The sequence below is a fragment of the Cryptotermes secundus genome, unplaced genomic scaffold (genome assembly GCF_002891405.2).
Source record: "Cryptotermes secundus unplaced genomic scaffold, Csec_1.0 scaffold1703, whole genome shotgun sequence".
Classification (NCBI taxonomy): Eukaryota; Metazoa; Arthropoda; class Insecta; order Blattodea; family Kalotermitidae; genus Cryptotermes; species Cryptotermes secundus.
Window position 1 is genome coordinate 111,714 of NW_019744157.1, and position 18,659 is coordinate 130,372.

The window sequence follows — 18,659 nt, forward strand, 5'->3', positions numbered from 1 at the left end:
TTTTTTGGCCGAGGTGAAGAAGGGCTCTTCCATTGCAATGATTGCTGCTTGCTTTCAGGGTAGTAGCCATAAACCCAACTTTCGTCACCAGTGACAACTTTCGAAAGAAAGTTTGGATCCTCTTGAAGCTGTTCCTGAAGTTCCCTGCAGACTTCCAAGCGATGCTGCTTCTGTTCATTTTGCAGCAGTCGTGGCACAAACTTCACCGCAATCCTCCTCATGTTCAGTTCCTCTGACAAAATTCGTTGACATGTACCATAACTTAGTCCCAAGGTGTTACAGAGGTCTTGGATGGTCAGTCTACGATCTTGCGGAATCAGATCCCCAACTTTCGCGACATTTTCTGGTGTTTTGCCCATTGACCACCGTCCCGAACAATCATCATCATCAGTCAATGTTCGGCCATTTTTCAAACGCATTTACCAGTTGTAAGTTTGTGTCTGGCCTAAACTGTTTTCACCAAAAGCTTGCTTCAACATTTGGTGCGTTTCTGCAGCGGTTTTCCCAAGTTTGAAACAAAACTTTATACAGACAGGCTGCTCTCTCAGGTCAGCCATCACAAAACCGCAAACTCACGGAAACACAACAGTGGAAATACGTTCACCAACAATAAACCCAACCACTCAACTCGACGCCGCTTGCCACACTGATTCAAGGAGGATGTGTGAGGCGACACCTAGCAGTATTTCGATGTACTCATAACCATTCACGCGCAAAATTCAAATTTCGGAAACTCTGGGATTGCCCCACGTACATTACAACCTTAACACCAATGCATTAGAACCTTAACATCAATGCATAAGTCTCAGACCAGAAAAATCACACATATAAAAATTAAACGCACAATCATGCTAATATACTTCAATATCAAAGGAACTATTTATAAACCTACTACCTTCAAGTTCTGGCATGTCTGCAGAAATGCACTTGACAAGAAAGACCAAAACTGACTGGGCAAGTGCATTTAGCATTGTAACAATGTATCTTTCAGTACAGCAATTTTTGGCAAAAACTAAATAAGCACTGAAACTTCCACCACACTCAAAAGATCTCTCCTGCACAAGTTTTCATGTTTCCAAAATCAAGAACTTTGCTAACCATTTCCAATCTATGTTGATATATAACTGACATGGTGACAGTGCTACACACAAGTGTCGACACATGACTGACAAAATTTCTCATGTTTCTAGCATATGCTGCTACTATGCACTGTATACTGTACCAATGCATTCATGAATGTTTTGTCTGCCTTCTTCTGCCATCTGAAGTCAAAATTTTAACTTCCTGAAGAACAAATGCCATTTATATATCATGGGGTGTCACATGTTAACAGTATGGCATCATGTTGCAGCAAACCTGGCATTCCAGCTTCAAAAACCGAAAATATGATCCCTTGTATGATGTGGATGAAGAAGCTATTAGTGATATGGTAAATGAAGAACTCAGTATTAACTCTGCTGATGTGATGGATTTGGAAATTGATGGAGAAACTGTGAGTGAAGAACTGAGCAATGGACAGTCAGAAAGTGAGTGTGAAGCAAGTGGAGTGAGTGTTGATGGGTGGAAAGATGAGAATGGGCAACAAGAAACCCAAGGCATACATAGTTACTAACAATGCAGGGCCACAATTTAACCTTCTGCTACATGCAGAGCCTATGTATTATTTTAGTTCATTTTTCAATGATGAGCTTTTGAATAACACTGTTATAGAAACAGACAAAACTGCGAAACTTCAGCTAAGCCTGAGGTCCATTTGGAATGGATGATCTGATTTCTCTGTTATTGAAACAAAGGCATTTTTAGGTCTAATTATAAATATGGGCCCAATCCCATTATCCGATATAAAAGACTACTGGTCTAGAGACTAGACAACACAGATAAAAGTTTTGGTCACATAATGTCTAGAGATCGCTTTTTACATATTTTGGATGATGCATGTGGGGAAATGATACCATTAAAGAAAGCAATCAGGCCAACAAAAGAACAAAGAAAGTACATGGGATGATGGAACATATAGAGAAATGGTTTCAGATATATTTTGTGCCAGGTAAAAACACAGCAATAGATGAATCAACAGAGCAAAATAATTCAAGAGCAAAATAATTTTCAAAATTTCTAATCCAAAAAATCAATGAAATGGGACATCACATTATTTGCATTAGCCGACAGTGACAATGGTTATGTCCACAGTATAATTCCATATCACAGAAAACTTATAGGTGACATATGTAACTTGCCATACTCTTAGAAACCGTTCACTTCAAGAATAGGTCTTTCCTTGAGGAACAGACTAAGACTCAGTGTTTCTGGTGTTGAAAGCTACCACCTTTTCACTGACAAATATTATAGTAGTGCTCACTAGACCCAAGAGTTGGACAATCAAAAATGACACCTATTAGGCATTATTATTTCTAGTAGAGTTGGCAATCCAAACCCAGTGAGGCAAGTGGCCATGAAGAAAATGGAAGCGATGACTGTTGTGCCTACAGAAGTGGGAACATCCTGATAACTGACCAGAAAGACAACAGGGTGGTGCTCATGTGTATATATCATGGCACATCAATGAAAAAAACTGTGACCACTCAGAAAAGGGGGGGGGGGGGAAGAAAGAAATTAAAAAGCAAAGGTATATATGTATGTATGTATGTATGAGGGAAAGTCAGAAATTATCCGCACTTTTGCAATAACAAATCTTTAGGTTTGTCACACTGCCTTCTGCGCATGCATGCTTAAGAGTTGGTACTACTGTGGTGACATGATCGAAGTCTGACCTTGATCGCATCATTTTCCTTGATGCTGTGACCATGCAAACATGCCGCCCTGCTAGCAGTGTGCACCAAGGAGGAACAAAGAACAGTGATCCGATTTCTCTGGTTGGAAGATGTGTCAGGGGCTGAAATTCATCGGATGCTTTCAACACAATACGGGGACAGTGCTCTACCACTGGAAGACTAGCTGGAAAAAGGGTGTATGATCAACAGTGCAAGATACAGCGATCTGCTGGCCAACAATATGAAGCCAGCAATTCACACCAAATGCTGAGGCCTATTGTCGAAGAAAGTGTTGTTGTTGCATGACAATGCACACCCACACACGGTCGGCCAGACCATTGAAACAATTAACCATTTGGGTTTTGAGGTCCTGGAACACCCTGTCTACAGCCCAGATCTCGCCCTTTCTGAGTGCTTATGGTACAGAGTTTGAGAAGATGCACAGCCAGCTCAGAATGATGTCCAATGACAGGCTCTGGTTTTAGGACTGGTGAACCTTTGCATTCTCTTAGAGTCAGACACTACTCACCAACAAACTTCATGCCAGCTACTTCCAGCTGAGGCACATATTTTGGATTCACTTCATACCGATGTCTATGTCTTTCTTCAATCCTTTCCTTGTTACCATACAACTGTTCTGAAATTCAGAACAACCAGGGTTTCAGCACACTTAATATGGGCAGTTCCTTCTTCTTGAGATTGCTAAATTATTGAAACAACATACATGGCCCCAAAAAAATAAACAAATGCACAGAAAATCTTGATTTGGAAAATATACACACAAAAACTGAGATGTTAATGGGAGTATAACATTACAACTCACCACTGTGAGGGTGTATACTGGGTAAGGATCATGTCAATGATGTCTGGTGATGATGGTAATGAATTTCCAGTTTCCACAGCAGTAGCAATGTGCTGAATAGATCAGTAAATAAAAACTGCAGACATGCTAAGGATTCACTTAATTATCACTATGAAATTTACAAGACTAGTTATATCTTTCGTATATCAGTGTCTGAAAATCAAATTTTCTAGTGAACCACAGCAGCTGCATAAAAGGAACAACTTTCAAGTAAATTTTATGGTGACCAATAGAGAGTGATGTGTAAGGTAGTACTGAATGCTACTCAGTTACAAGTAACATTGGACTTTGGAACAATTCAATTTTATATAACCACTTAAGCATGTGTAGTACAGATATTTCATTTCATACTTACTAAGTACTGAATTATCATAGGCAAACACTGTTGTGCGTTTTCCAAGCCTCATTGTACTGCCCATCATACCGGGATTGTATTCTGGCATGTCAATTACTATGGCATGTTCCGCGTCTGGATCTATTTCTGTTGTGTTGGCACCTGTCAGGTTCAGCACATTTCTGCAACCAGAGAACTCTGATCATTATATGATGGTGATTACTATGAAGTAAAGTAAAAGTAAAGCTATCCCTGTTAACAGGCCGTGAAGGCCCACAGGGTTGTGAGATGTTGAGTGTCCCACATTATCTAGACAACAGGCTCAAAGATGGCGGTAAGGGTTGTTAGCCTTACACGCCGGCCGCGCTTTACTCCCAAGGAAAATTATTTAATTAATTCCTGGTACTCATTTCTATTAGAGGCTGAGTCGACCCCAGGGCCATAGTGCAGCTGGAAGAATTAGGCCAACTGAAAAAATCCAATTACCTCATCAGGACTCGAACCCACGACCTTTCAGCTTGTAGCATAGCGCCTCAACCAACTACGCTACCGTACCACATTTTTTACAGGACATTGGGGACAGGATTTAGAAAGAAAACTAAAAGGAATCCAGGAAATATTATCAACACCATAAAAATAAATGGCATATTCAGAACTTCCTTGTCTTTTGATAAAATATCTGAACAGTGTTCTGGATCACTCTTCACTTACTTTCTGTATTTCATACAGAAAGAGGAATGCCACAGTGTCTTCACAGAAAGAAATATAAATTGGGCATGGCGACATACAGATAAAGCATGGGGCAATCTGAAAGCCACTTTGTGGCAGAAAGAAGGACAAATTTATTTATAAATACGGATCTTACAGCAGCAGTAGGTAATTCTGTGATGAGAATGGCCATCCTTTTAAACCAGACATGGTACAAGACTAAACATATGAAACCATGAATAACTGACCATATGACTGTCTCAACTGGCATATGCACTTGGAAAGGGATGAGGAAGCTGCTTCCCACTTCCTGGACCTACCTATTCTGAACAGCAATATCATTCTCACTTCCTGTGGTTAAAATTATCACACATAAATTACAGAATTCCTTTTATCAGGAACCTGAAGGGGGAAGAACACTTCGATTTCAGACCACCCCTGTGGGACAAATCTTTCTACTACCAACTGACCCAACTTGACATATGATAATGAATACTGCCATTCAGGAGGATCATGTGTTTGGTGTCACATGTCTCTCATAAAATGCAAAGTTCAAATGTCAACTGTAATACAGCAATGTATGTTAGTCCTTGTTTCAAGTTTTACAGATAAAATTGGATTTCTGATAACTGTCCAACCCAACACTGGTAAAAGCCCAACACACATACATTGTAAGACCAATGACATTACTGCATTGATGTTTTTAATAACAATATACTATTAAATAAAGGAGCTAACAGGGAGTGAATTTTACAGAAGGGTTGATGAGACTAGCAGAGGTGCTTATGAAGCTTATTTAGAATTGAATTGAATTGAATTGAATTTATTTACATTCTATAAATCCTAAGTAGGTTAGTACCTTTGGATACAGAACAAGTCAAAAGGTTACATACATAAGTACAGGCAATTTTAGCTTAAAAATTAATATAACTTAATTTTACATCATTCTCTATTTACATTGAAGTATTCATCTAAAGAGTAGAAGGAATGAGCATGTAGATAATTCTTTAACTCTGATTTAAACTTTTTAGTATCATTGCCCAAGTTTTTAATACTTTGTGGCAGATTGTTGAACACTTTTATGCCAGTAAAGTAGACTCCTTTTTGATATACTGATAAAGTTGATGAGGGTAGGTGGAAGTTATATTTTTGTCTAGTATTCATGTTATAGACATCAGAATTTAATTTGAATTTATCTTTGTTGTAAACAACAAATAAGAGAAGCGATAATATGTATTGCGATTGAAGAGGTAGAATTTTTAATTTCTTAAATAATTCTCTACATGAATCTCTACTTCTACATCCTGTAATGATTCTAATTATATTCTTTTGTATTTTAAAAATTATTACACTATGTGAAGAGTTCCCCCAAAATATTAATCCATAGTTCATAATAGAATGAAAGTAGGCATGGTAAACCATCTTCAATGTTTCCTGTGACATAAAAGGCTTAATTGATCTCATCGCATAGCAAGCTGCATTTAATTTAGGTATAATTTGTTCAATATGTATTTTCCAAGACAGTGTACTGTCTACATGTATTCCAAGGAATTTTGTATCAAGTACTTTACAGATTAATTTGTTGGCATAACTGATGTCCAGATCAATTTGGTGGTTGTTTTTAGTTGTGAATGATATGTAATGGGTTTTATCAAAATTTAATGAGAGTAAATTGGCTTCGAACCATCTGTTTAAGGCTTCAAATACAATATTTATGTCATTTTTAAAGTTGTCAAATTTAGAGTTCTTAAATATTATACTAGTGTCATCTGCATATAGAATTGGTTTAGATTTATTGTTGATGGTTTTAGATAGATCATTTATGTAGAGAAGAAAAAGTAAGGGACCTAAAATTGATCCTTGTGGAACACCGTGCTTTATAATTCCCCAGTTTGAAAATGCATTATGACTGGAGTTTTTATTATTTATTTCAACTCTTTGATACCTGTTTTTGAGGTATGATTTGATCCATTCATTAGCTTTGCCAGTTATTCCATAGAAATTTAATTTCGATAGTAAGATATCATGATTAACACAATCGAAAGCTTTTGCTAGATCACAGAAAATCCCTCCCACAATTAATCTGTCATTGAGAGCACTTAAAATATCGTTAGTTAGTTCATAGGTTGCTTTTTCTGTTGTTAGGTCTTTCCTAAATCCAAATTGCTCTTTGACTAATATGTTGTTAGAATTTAAGTGTTCAAGTAGTCTATTATACATAACTTTTTCAAAGACTTTTGAGAATGAAGTCAATATGGATATTGGTCTGTAATTAGAGATGCATTTTCTCTCTCCTTTTTTAAAAAGTGGTTTCATTACAGCGTATTTTAAGCGTTGAGGAAAAGTACCTGATGATAAAGATTTATTACATAGATGATTCAAGGGTGAACTGATGTAAACAGAGCTTGCTTTAAGTAATTTGGTAGAGATTTCATCATATCCATGTGAATTTTTGGGCTTAAGGGATTTAATAATGTTTTCAATTTCCTTCCTTGTTGAGAATTTGAGATTGATATTTGGAAATGAATTGTTAAAGGCACGAGACAGATAGTATATTGGATTATTATTATTATTATTATTATTATTATTATTATTATTATTATTATTATTGGAATATGTTTTCTCAGCTAATGAAAGGAAATATTCATTAAATGCACTTGCGATAGCTTGTGGATTGTTAGTGGACTTCCCTTCAATATTCAAACTTTGTACGTCTTCATTAACAGATTTCTTTCCTGATTCAACTTTCACAATATCCCAGGTGGTTTTAATTTTATTGTTTGATTTTAGAATTTGGCTGTTATAGTTATTCTGTTTGGCTTCTTTAATGACTTTTGACAAAATTTTACAGTACATTTTGTAGTGACTTTTTAGTCTTGGATCATTACTGTCCCTACTGGCCAAATATAGTTGTCTTTTGTGTTTACATGAAGTTTTTATTCCAATTGTTATCCAGGTGGATTTGTTTTTATTTTCATTTTTGACTATTTTTAAGGGAAAGCTTGAATAAAAGATCCTCAAGTATGTGTTCAGAAAGCAATTAAATTTAGAATCAATATTATTGCTGTCAAATACATTGTCCCATGATTCATTACTTAATTTTGTGACAAAATCTGCCATCGTATGCTTGTTGATTTTCCTTACTGTTTGATATTGTTGATTACTGGGCTGAAGGTCAATATTATTTATTTCTATGAGTTGAGCATCATGATCGGATAAGCCATTTATAAAGGGTCCTACAGTATAGTCTCTTAATTTTGAGTTATCAATGAATATATTATCTATCGCTGAACTAGAATTATTTTGAACTCTTGTGGGAAAGTTAACAGTACTGGAGAGATTGTAAGATGATAACAAAGAGTCTAAATTTAGTTTCCTATTACTGTCGATGAGATAGTTTATATTTATATCACCACAAATTATAAATTCAACTTTTGAACTATGCAGTACATTTAGGATGGTTTCTAATCTATTTATAAAGTGATTGAAGTTTCCAGATGGGGCTCTATATAAAGTCAGTATACAAATATTAGAAAAAGGAGAGTCTAACTTTAGAGCACATGCTTCCAGATCCTGGTCTTTGCAATAATCTTCTAAATTTATTTTAGTAAATTTTAGGTTTTCATGTACAAAAATACTCACTCCTCCTTTCTCCAGTGTTTTCCTACAGTATCTAGCACCTAAATTATAATTTTCTAAGTGAAGATGTTCTAATTCCAGCTGTTTCATGTGATGTTCAGTAAGGCACAGTATGTGTGGAAGATTTGAATTCATGGAGCTTATTAGTTCATTTGTTTTGTTTCTCAATCCTCTTATATTCTGATGGAATATTCTTAGTACTTTATTATTCACTGAATTTAGTAGACTGCAATTACCTTTTCCGATTTCTATTGGTTCACTTACATTATTGTCTGAAAGATTAGTTTCTTTTGCAATTTCTTTTACTTGATAAACTTTACTTGCACTCTTTATCCTAAAAAATGATTCTGAACACCCATGACAACTGGAATGTGTCTGCCTTTAATGCTCTCTGCAATGAGTCGCGTCAGCTTGTCCTTGCCTCGAGGATTAAGATGCAAACCATGGACAGTATGTTCGCTCCTCAATATTGAAGAGACATCAATCGCATCAATGTGGGCCGCGCCGACCTCCACAAGCGAACGCTCAAGCCGAAGATTAATCTCCCTTACACACCTGTTAATCCATGGCTTGTCATGTCACCAGAGAAGACCAACAAACCTCACATTGGTGTGACTAGTTTTCTGGGCAATGTCACTTAAATCTTTCTCAATTTGATAATTGAGGTTTCTCTCCAAACTGTTACCTGGCCCCCCAACTATAACTACCTGATCTTCTTTACTAAAACCTTTGCACAATTTTCCAATGTCCCCAGTGACATTGCTCAGATCAGCATTGGGCTTGAATATGCTGGTCACAGCATATGCATATGTCTCATTCTGACTGTGAAATAATAGCAAAGATTAACAACATGGAAGGAACTACAAACATTTTAAGATTCTTACAGCACTCAAGGAAATATAATTAAGTAAAACAATCTCTCACAAGTGGACAATTCCATTACATGGAGACCCATTTCAAACATACACAGTGAATAAGGGTTCTGTTCTTTGAAACTGAAACTAATGTTAATAATATCACAGTGTATTGGTAGTGTATTCCAATTTGGCCAGCTACAACTGCATTATAACAGGAAAAGGTACTCTCTTTGGATCATAAAGATTAACAAATTACAGTTTAACGCAAGTTCAAACACAATAAACAAATACGTTTCTTGACATAAATTGTAACCAATTTAAATAACTCCAATATGCATTACAAATGAAAAAGTTAACTGTCACTGTCTTCCCATACATGTAGTGTTCTTTCACATACAAGAGAGTGATCTACAAAGGAATGTCACCAAAATGAAATTAACTGAGGCACCAAAAAGAATTATGATTACAGTAGTGACAATAAGAACTCAAACAATACATGCTAACAAAAACACAATTCTTAAAAAAAAGAACTGCCTCCTGAATTCATCATTCAAATGAAAGGCTTTATTCAAAGTATAACTAAGACTTTGGTTAAGTCTTTGGTGTTCTAATGTTAGCTGGCTGGATATTTCAGTGCAATCTGAACAAATATTTAGCATTATCAACTGTGTACAGCAGTTTAAAAACATAAAGCTGTAAGATAATGTGTAATGAAGTATTTACTAACACATCTTGGCAGGAAAATTAAATGCTGTGTCCTGTACTCCAAATGCCAACAGGTCTGCCTATCTTCCAAAATGTGACTTACTGTAAACTGGCAGTCATCAATATAGGAAAAGAAAGTGAGAAAGGAGGAACAGGTTCCAAAAGGCTTATGATATTCTTTGATACAGAAAAGAAATTAGAATTAAAATATTTTCACAACAGAAACAGGTAGTGTCTACATTGATATGTTGGGATTTTGGACTTTATCCATCGTCCTGGTTTTTAAGATAACAAATAAAAACACGACGTTTCGGAAATTGGATCTGTTTCCGTCCTCAGGTGAAGGAAAACACCTATTCAGTTGGGTNTAGTGTCTAACTTATCAAACAAACCTTGAGAACTCTATAACCGCAGTCTGTAGACCAAGGCATATGCCCAGGAATGGCTTCTTGGTTTCTCGGCACCATTTACAAGCCTCTATCTTCCCATCAACTCCACGTTTACCAAAACCACCAGGGACAATCACACCACTAAGAGTAGACACAATGACAGGCTTAAATATATGTATTTCAAACCAAATCGTAAGCACCATTAAAATAATTATTCTTGGTTAATACAGCAAAACTACAATATGAGGATAGCTTATAGAAAGGTCATCCTTACAGCAATAAGACATTAGTACCTTCAATTTCTTAATGTTACATATACAGAAAATGATCACAAAAGGAAATCCCCTTTGGCACATTCAACAAGAGTGATCCTAAGTAGTCACCACCGCTTTCTTGTAACTTTCTGCACCAACTGTGCTTGCAGTTATTTATGGTCAGTAGTTGTGAAGGTCGCATTAACCCATCCCCACTGACCTACACTTGCTAGGCAAAAATCTGCATTTCAGAATGTAACTGTAAGCCTCCTGCTCACTAAGTTTTAACTCCTAAGAAGTGTACATCATATCATGTCTCCTGAACTTCTTTGGTATTTTTCTCTTCTTGTCACACAGATTTTCTTTTCCACCGAGTTTCAACTAACCTACAAGGGACGATGTCACAGAATTCTATGCAAGCACATGTTTAAGGTTCCGACACATCAAACATCTACTTGTGTCTCAGTTGATATCACTGCAACATTTTGAGAAACCTTAATTACGGCAACAAAATGGAGAAGATTAGACTTTAATATGAAGCTTGAAAAAATAGATCAATGTGCAGTTGGCAGTATGTCAAAAAGTGAAAGAATTAGGTTATATGGATTATAGACTGCATACAGTAAACCAAAGCACACTTAACATTATTCCTTTTTTTCATCAGTACATATTTATGAAATTTGTTTCATAATCTTCATGTGTGACTGTGTGTGAACATAACAAGATATAGTCTGTTCTACCAGTGTAATGTCACAGGTGCAGGAATTACAGGTGGTACAACTCCTACCCACATTATTAAACTGGGTTATTTTCTTTCGCAGTGTGGTAATGTAAATATGTTGTTTGATTGGGTTACAAAATTAAACAGTTATAATTTCATGCACAGCTTACATGCCTATAGCATAACACATGTCTCACAGGTAAGCATAAAGGCTGATTCACAACCAACTCTCAGATATATAAAATAAAATAGCCGAACATATTCTGATCACGATGTTTAGGACTCATAATGTAGCATACATAAGTAAGTCCTGGCATGATTTGAATTGCTTCATGTGTTATATCTGTTACTCAAGCTTCATACAAGTCAACAAATTTATTCTCCCATATGCATGTGTAGCGAATAATAGGCAGAAATAGGGTGGAGGTTGCAAGCATGCAATGAATTTTGGACAGAACTACTGATCCATGTTTGTGGAAAATTTGACAAGGACAGCTCCTAATTATCAGTAAGTTGCCAGCAGAAGCAGTTATGTAAGATTATGAAAACCTTCAAATCTTCAGTTTAGATAATGCTAACAAGAACACTGAAGTAGTTATTTTCACATCCCTGTGATAACCACGAAAAAGAAGAAATATTGCAGTACCCACATTGTTATTTAAACATTAGTGCCATACTGCATTTTGCACAGCGAAGCAGTTAGGGATGAACTTGTAGTTATTTCTGGATATTAAAAGTATCTGTTAGAATGAGCATTTTTACAGAATTTATAAATTCTCGTAATACTGAGGATTCACTGTGGTATCAGGGTTACAGTCATTGATAAGTAGCAACATTACTGTTAATCTCAATCTAAAATATTTAATGTTTAATTCAGGCATTTTGCCTAAATTAAAATATTCTGCACAGTCTGTATAGTGACTAGGCTACAGGATGGATGACTGAGGAGTCAGGCTACACTTCTGTCATCTCTGCAATGCCCAAACCGGCTCAGGGGCCCACCCAGCCTCTCACACAAATGGTACCAGTGGCTGTTTCCCTGCAGGTGTAGAAACAGGGGCATGAAACTGATTCATCATCTCCATCTACTGCTGAAGTTCAGAATGGTGGACCTACAGCTCCATTCCACCATTTTCCTTCATGGTGTGTTGCCTGACTGATTACACCCAAGGATAACTTTACCTTCTTACCGTTGAATTTAAATAATGCAATGTGAAGATATGAGAGTGTACAACATAAATCATCAAACAAGAAACCTCTACAAAAGTTTATTCTTATATTACTTTGCACCAGCATCACCAATTTCTTTCTTTAAGTATTTTTACATTAAAATCTACCTGCTGCATAAAATATACATTACATGCACTAGAGGGACAGGCTCTATCCTTATTATTAAAGCACTCATCAATAATGCAACGATATTTTTTTTAAATATAAAAGACATCTAAAATATGTTTCTTACTAAAAGTGCCACTTTAATACTTTACAATGCTGTTAAAATCATAAAATGTCATTAAGACACTAAAAGTATAACTTAGACACTAAAAGTGATCATCAAATTACTAAAATGTCTCTAGTTTTACATATGTTTCTTCTCACTTCACAACATGTTTTGGCCATACATGGGCCATGGGTGCAGAGAGTCATCCTTTGGGAACGTAATGAAGCATCATTCATTTCAATGGCTGCATTCTTCTGCCCTCTAACTTAAGAAATGTAAAATGGTGCATCTGCACAGTGAGGCACGTGCTCCATGGTTATGCGATGCAAGTATTTCACAGGGCTAGTAAAAATGACTTTGTATAGTGCATGGTGCTTTCTATAATAGTTTTAAATAAAGTTGTGGACTTTGGTCAACATGTGACATAGTGATAAGACTAGGATAGTGAATTATGTACTTTTTTTGCCATCTTGGGCAACCCTGATTCAACCATTAAGGGACGGGCCATTTGAATTCCGGTAATGGTAGCAGGCTGGAGTTAATTTAACCTTTAACGACCGAAAGTCCGGTATACCGGACGGTACCTGTGACCTCGAAGATGCCGAAAGTCCAGTATACTGGACGCAAGACACGTGCTCACTTTAGAAGTGCTGCCGGTTAGACGTTGAGTTTGAAACCAAAACAAACACACGCAAGTTCAAGTCAGAGGTCCAATTGTTGGCTCTGAACAATAAAACCCTTCATCATGGCACTGGGTTCGATTTCGTTTACATGTAGGTAAGACTGTTTGTGACTTGGTCAGCCAAACAGAGTGGAAGCTTCTTCACAGAACAGCTGACCCAACATTCCTCTGTGCGGGCAGATCACTGCTTCTGTAGCTCTCAAGGAAGTGTGACGTGTTTAGTGAGTGTCTGAATTATCAGCTTGTGAGTCAGTGGCGGACTGTTTCTTTGGGGAAGCCAAGATTTTTCATTGAGTCATCTGGAACTGAACATTGACAACACTGTCCGGCCAGCCAGATAGAAACAATAACTTCCTGTTTGTTCGCTAAGCGAGAGACTGAACCAGATTGTCTACCAGCGTATGAGAAGTGAGGTCTGTGTGACCTTCACATCACGCTGAAGCAAACTCTGCCTCTCCGCGCTCCCGCACGCAGTATCTATAGTAGCGTAAACTTACACGACGCAACGAGTTGAAACTCGTGTACAGTCTGACCAAACATTTTGGTGTATAGTGTCAATGTATTTTGGACATAACGACATCTCAAATTTGAAGAAAAAATTATGGGTAAGTCTTTTGGAATTTCATTACAAATATAAAAGAGATTATATTTTGAATTTCATGACATAACAATCACAGTTAATTTTTATTTGTAAAAATTGCCTTAGGTATATTGTAGGAAATTTCATTCTCTCTCAGGCGGTTTTTAGTTCGTAATTCTAAGCTGCATAGAACGGAAAATATGTAGTTTTTTCTGAATGTCTACAATATTAAAAGGGCAACGTCAAATTAACTCCGGCAGCAGTGCAGTCGTGGGGGGTTTAAATGCCGACTCTTAAAGGTTAAATGCCCGCCATTGTAGAGTAATAAAAACTGTAATCATGTTACTCAGAATGCTGTGATTTCTACAATTTTTGTGATAAACGAACGAAATAAACGCTTTTATCTAGAAAGAATATAGAATCAGATATTGTAATTTACGGATTTTAAAATCTGTAAAAATTGTTACACTGATTCCAAAAAAAAAATTTCCCAATTTTGAGTGTCTGTCCACAAAAATGCAGTCAGTTTCTGCAGTATAAATGCCTGCTGCTGACATCATTCATACTGGTACTGGCTTATCTGGCCAAAGGGGAGGAAATGTTTATGCTTTTATAGCACTCGGAATACACATATCTGCCACACAAGAAGTGCTGTTAAGCTTCTTAGAAAGGCCCGCACATGGCCCCTTCTTCTATGTACTTTCAGTCTTATATACCACATTCTAAATCCATGACATTTATGAGCTTCCTGTTAACTTCGGCTTCCTCCATGCGAAATGGGGCCATGGGGGATAGTTGAAATTGCGATGTTTTATAAGCGTTATGATTAGAGACGGCAAATCGGCAACACTGGCTGACTTCCTGCCAATACTAGACTGATGTTGCGTGTGTGCGCTTCGCGTGGAAAACAGAGTTACATATGGACAAAGTGCATGAATTGCGACGTTGGACTCTGCATTCAGTTACATGCAACATTCAGTTAGATGATGCAGGAGGGAAGACAGTCTACTTATAAAGTGGGTGTCCAAAAATAATGTAAGTAGAACAAGAATTCCTATCTTAAAATTAGATTTTAAAACACTGTGCGCACGCGTGGACTGCGCATACCCATACAGTGTCTTTCGGCCACTCGGCTTTACTTTAAAGGTCCCCATACGGTGTCCTTCGGCTCATAAAGGTTAAATGGACTTTTCCCCTGTAAAAAATACTGAATAATTTAACATTTTTGCAACTTCTGGTGCCTGTTCCCTGTCTGAGTTAAGATTAGTTACATTTTATCACAAATTTTCATACTTTGCACTTAAATTATTTATAAAAGATTTATTCAAAAAAATTCAGCACAGAAGGTACTGAGAGTTACTTAACATACTAGCAGTGAAAGGGTTAAGTTGGTACACACAATGGGAATTGAGGCAAACAACGCACTGCCTTGCAAAATCCACACCCTTCACAAAATCTAAATTTATTCTTATATCTGTTTTACCATAAATCTATAAGACAAATCCATTAGGGACCTGTAATGACTCAATGACAGAACTTACTCGCTCTTGCAAAACTGCTGCCAAGCTTCATGGTATGAGACTGGATCAGCGCTTCTTGTTACATCTTCTAAATTTGCTGCCTCAATGTACTGTAATGGAAAAAGTACTTTCCATATATAAGAGATACTTTTAAGACCAATGAATAATACAAAGTAAATTAATTACTCAAGCAGTAGTCTAAACTAAAAAAATAAAAAGTAAAGCTATCCCTGTACCAGGGCGTGAAGGCCCATAGGGTTGTGAGACGTTGAGGGTCCCATATTATCTAGACAATTGGCTCAAAGATGGCAGTAAGGTTGTCAGCCTTATGCGCCGGTAGACATGTTAAAACATAAAGGCCTGTTGCATTTGAGGTTTTCAGAGTGGTAACTATGAGGAGCATGGTCTGGGTTTTAATGATGTGTAGTATGCAGGAATCCATCATTTTGGAAAAACATATCACAGTCATCATTAGGGTCAAAGAGTAAGTCAAGCAAGAAACTAGCAGAAGCAAGCTGTAAGCTAAGCACACAGCCTGCCATCTGTGTCTGCCTGTTTTTTACTTAGCTTACTCTGACCCTGAAGATGGAAGCTACATGTACCTCTGTACACTACACAGCATTACAACTCAGAACACTGTGGTCATTAAAAAGTATATTCTTCACTTTGCACCTTAATCTTAAGTCTGAGGCCAGCAGCTAATGCAGCATGCTGAAGAGCTTTGGTCACCGAAGCATAGGAATCCTCCAGCTTTGTGTACTTTCCAACAAGAGCAATTGTTACGTCCTTGCATAGGGTGTCTGCCCTGCAACAAGTATCATTACTGTAAGTGCTTTACAAAGCTCAAGCAAACCTGGCTACAGATCCAGAGGTCCTGGGTTCGATTCCCGGCGTTACCAGATTTTCTGAGAAGTAACAGGTCTGGAACAGGGTCCACTCAGCCTCGTGAGAATAAATGAGGAGCTATTTCAAAGAAACAGCAGCTCCAGGCTAGAAAACCGAAATTAACGGCTGTGGGGATTCGTTGCACTGACCATGCAACACACTCTATCCACTAAAGTTGGCATTAACTTCACTGACAAGCGGCAGTCGCTCAGTCAGTATAGTTCACATGCACACTAGGGCCATGGAGTTCTTTTATACTCTACTTAAACCAACTAAAACTTACATTGTCTTGTTCAGATCAACTCACAATATTCCTGAAAATAAACTTCACAGTATGTTTTTTAATTCTGACCCATTCTTCCCAACTAAAAACCAGTCCAATCTGCATATAATTTGCTCTCTTTATATATTAATTGTAAGGTAAGGCAAAGTTGTCCCTGTGCTCAACAAATTAAGCACTACACCATAAGGGCATTAGGGGAGTGGATGTATAGATCCAAATTTTCTTGATCTTGGCACTAGCAGGAGGCGAGTTGTCAGCTTCACTCCCCAGCCGCTTTACCCCCGGTACTGAGTGGACAGGAGGTTGGGTGGACCCCAGAGCCAGTCTGGACGATTTGGAGAAGAGAAAAATTCTTGACCCTACCAGTTCTCAAACTCTGACCCCTCAGTCATCCAGCCTGTAGCCAGTTGCTATACCGACTATGCTACCCCTGCTCCCTATTAAATGTAAGTCTAATAGTGTAATATAAAATTATTATATAACAATACTGAACAAATTTGTTGCTGTTTCAAGCTGCGTAACATATAAGCTGACTTCATTTAGTCTTCAGGTAGAAGGAAATGTCATCTCCTCTATGGGGCACTTTATATAATTTAACCTCAGCAATATGCACAAAAGCAGATGAGAAGTGGACTGAAAAGAGGCTAAACCATGGAACATAGTACATCACAGAAGCCATAAAACATACATAAAAATACCCCTTATTCAGGTAATTGAAAATATCCCCCAAAAAATTCTTCTACAGTGATTTCAGATTACTGTCACAAACGTTTTGAACCTGAAATAATCATGTTCTCTCCAGGGTGCGTTGCACTGGGATTCCGAAGTTCAATAAAATATTATGAAGTACACTGATGATCCGAATATCTGTTTCATACTTTAAGGAATGACAGCATTAGTAATAAACACAAGAATCATATTACACGTCTTTCCTTCTCCCTAAACATGTACACAAAACCTTTTACCTTTGTACAAGGTATGATGAATTACTTCTGCAGTGCTGGTAATGGGAAACAGGTGTGGTAGCAATACTACACTTCACATGTAGAATTAAGTAAGATATCTGAAATGGCACTGTTTTATACTGAATAACTTTACTGGCATTATATTATATTTTGTCTTTCAACTTACCTCTCATAGCATTTCCATCTTTTGATCTTAGCACTCCACTCCAATGCAATTAACCTGACAGTTTATGAACTGAACTGCAATATAAGGCTGAAACCAGATATGAGAACCAATATTGGCCCTGTATAGGTTCAAATTTTCAAGATGCCTTCAGTTTGCATTAACTAATTAAAATTGAGGGAGCCAGACAGCTCAGCCAGTACAGCACAGCAACAGGGTACTGGATGGACAGTTCAAGTTTGATTCCCAACAAAGGTAAAAGATTTCTCTACTCCACAGCTCTCAGATCATCTTTGGGACCCACCCAGCCTCATATCCAATGGGTACCAAAGGAATTTCTATGTGAGGTACAGCAGCTAGGGTGTCAAGCCAACCATTCACCTCCATCCAGTACCAAGGTCAAGAATGGTTGAGCTAGACCCTTACTCTCCCATACGTCTTCATGGCACAATGCCTAATTAAGCAAAAAGACAGATTTACCTTTTACCTTTAATTCAAATGGTTCCCATATGTTACAATTATACAATCAAGAAATGTCTATTATTCTTTTCTCCACTCATGACAAAATCTTTGCACTGTTACACAACTGTTTGTAGGTTATTCAACAATGGTGTCAGAACTCAGACTCTACAGCATCAACTGACTGGCTGGAAGTGAATAATGAATTAGAACAGATGCCAAAAGAAGAAAGGCCAAATCTGAAACATGATCCCAGCATATGCCTGGAGGGACTGAGGAAAGCCACAAGAAACCTGTCAGAATAGTAAATGCCTCTGACAAGATTTGAACTGGGCACCTCTCAAATACAAGCCAGAAGCATTACTTCAACCAATGTGCTCAATGTGTTTCAATTGCAATCCATATTCAAAGGAAAGCAGGTTATGTCAATTCTGAATTGTT

The 18,659-nt window shown here is 37.3% G+C and overlaps 1 protein-coding gene across 2 annotated transcripts in view; it reads right to left on the reverse strand.

Annotated features, from left to right (window-relative positions):
- Nucleotides 1-18,659, reverse strand: part of LOC111874608 (CTP synthase) — a 40,090-nt gene that overhangs the window by 5,219 nt on the left and 16,212 nt on the right. For both annotated transcript variants that reach the window (XM_023870243.2, XM_023870242.2), the window contains 5 exons: nt 16,136-16,268; nt 15,485-15,573; nt 10,269-10,406; nt 3,989-4,149; nt 3,301-3,408 (listed from right to left, as the gene is read on the reverse strand). In XM_023870243.2, the coding sequence (XP_023726011.1) occupies nt 3,301-3,408; nt 3,989-4,149; nt 10,269-10,406; nt 15,485-15,573; nt 16,136-16,268 (629 nt within the window). The remainder of the gene's footprint in view (nt 1-3,300; nt 3,409-3,988; nt 4,150-10,268; nt 10,407-15,484; nt 15,574-16,135; nt 16,269-18,659) is intronic.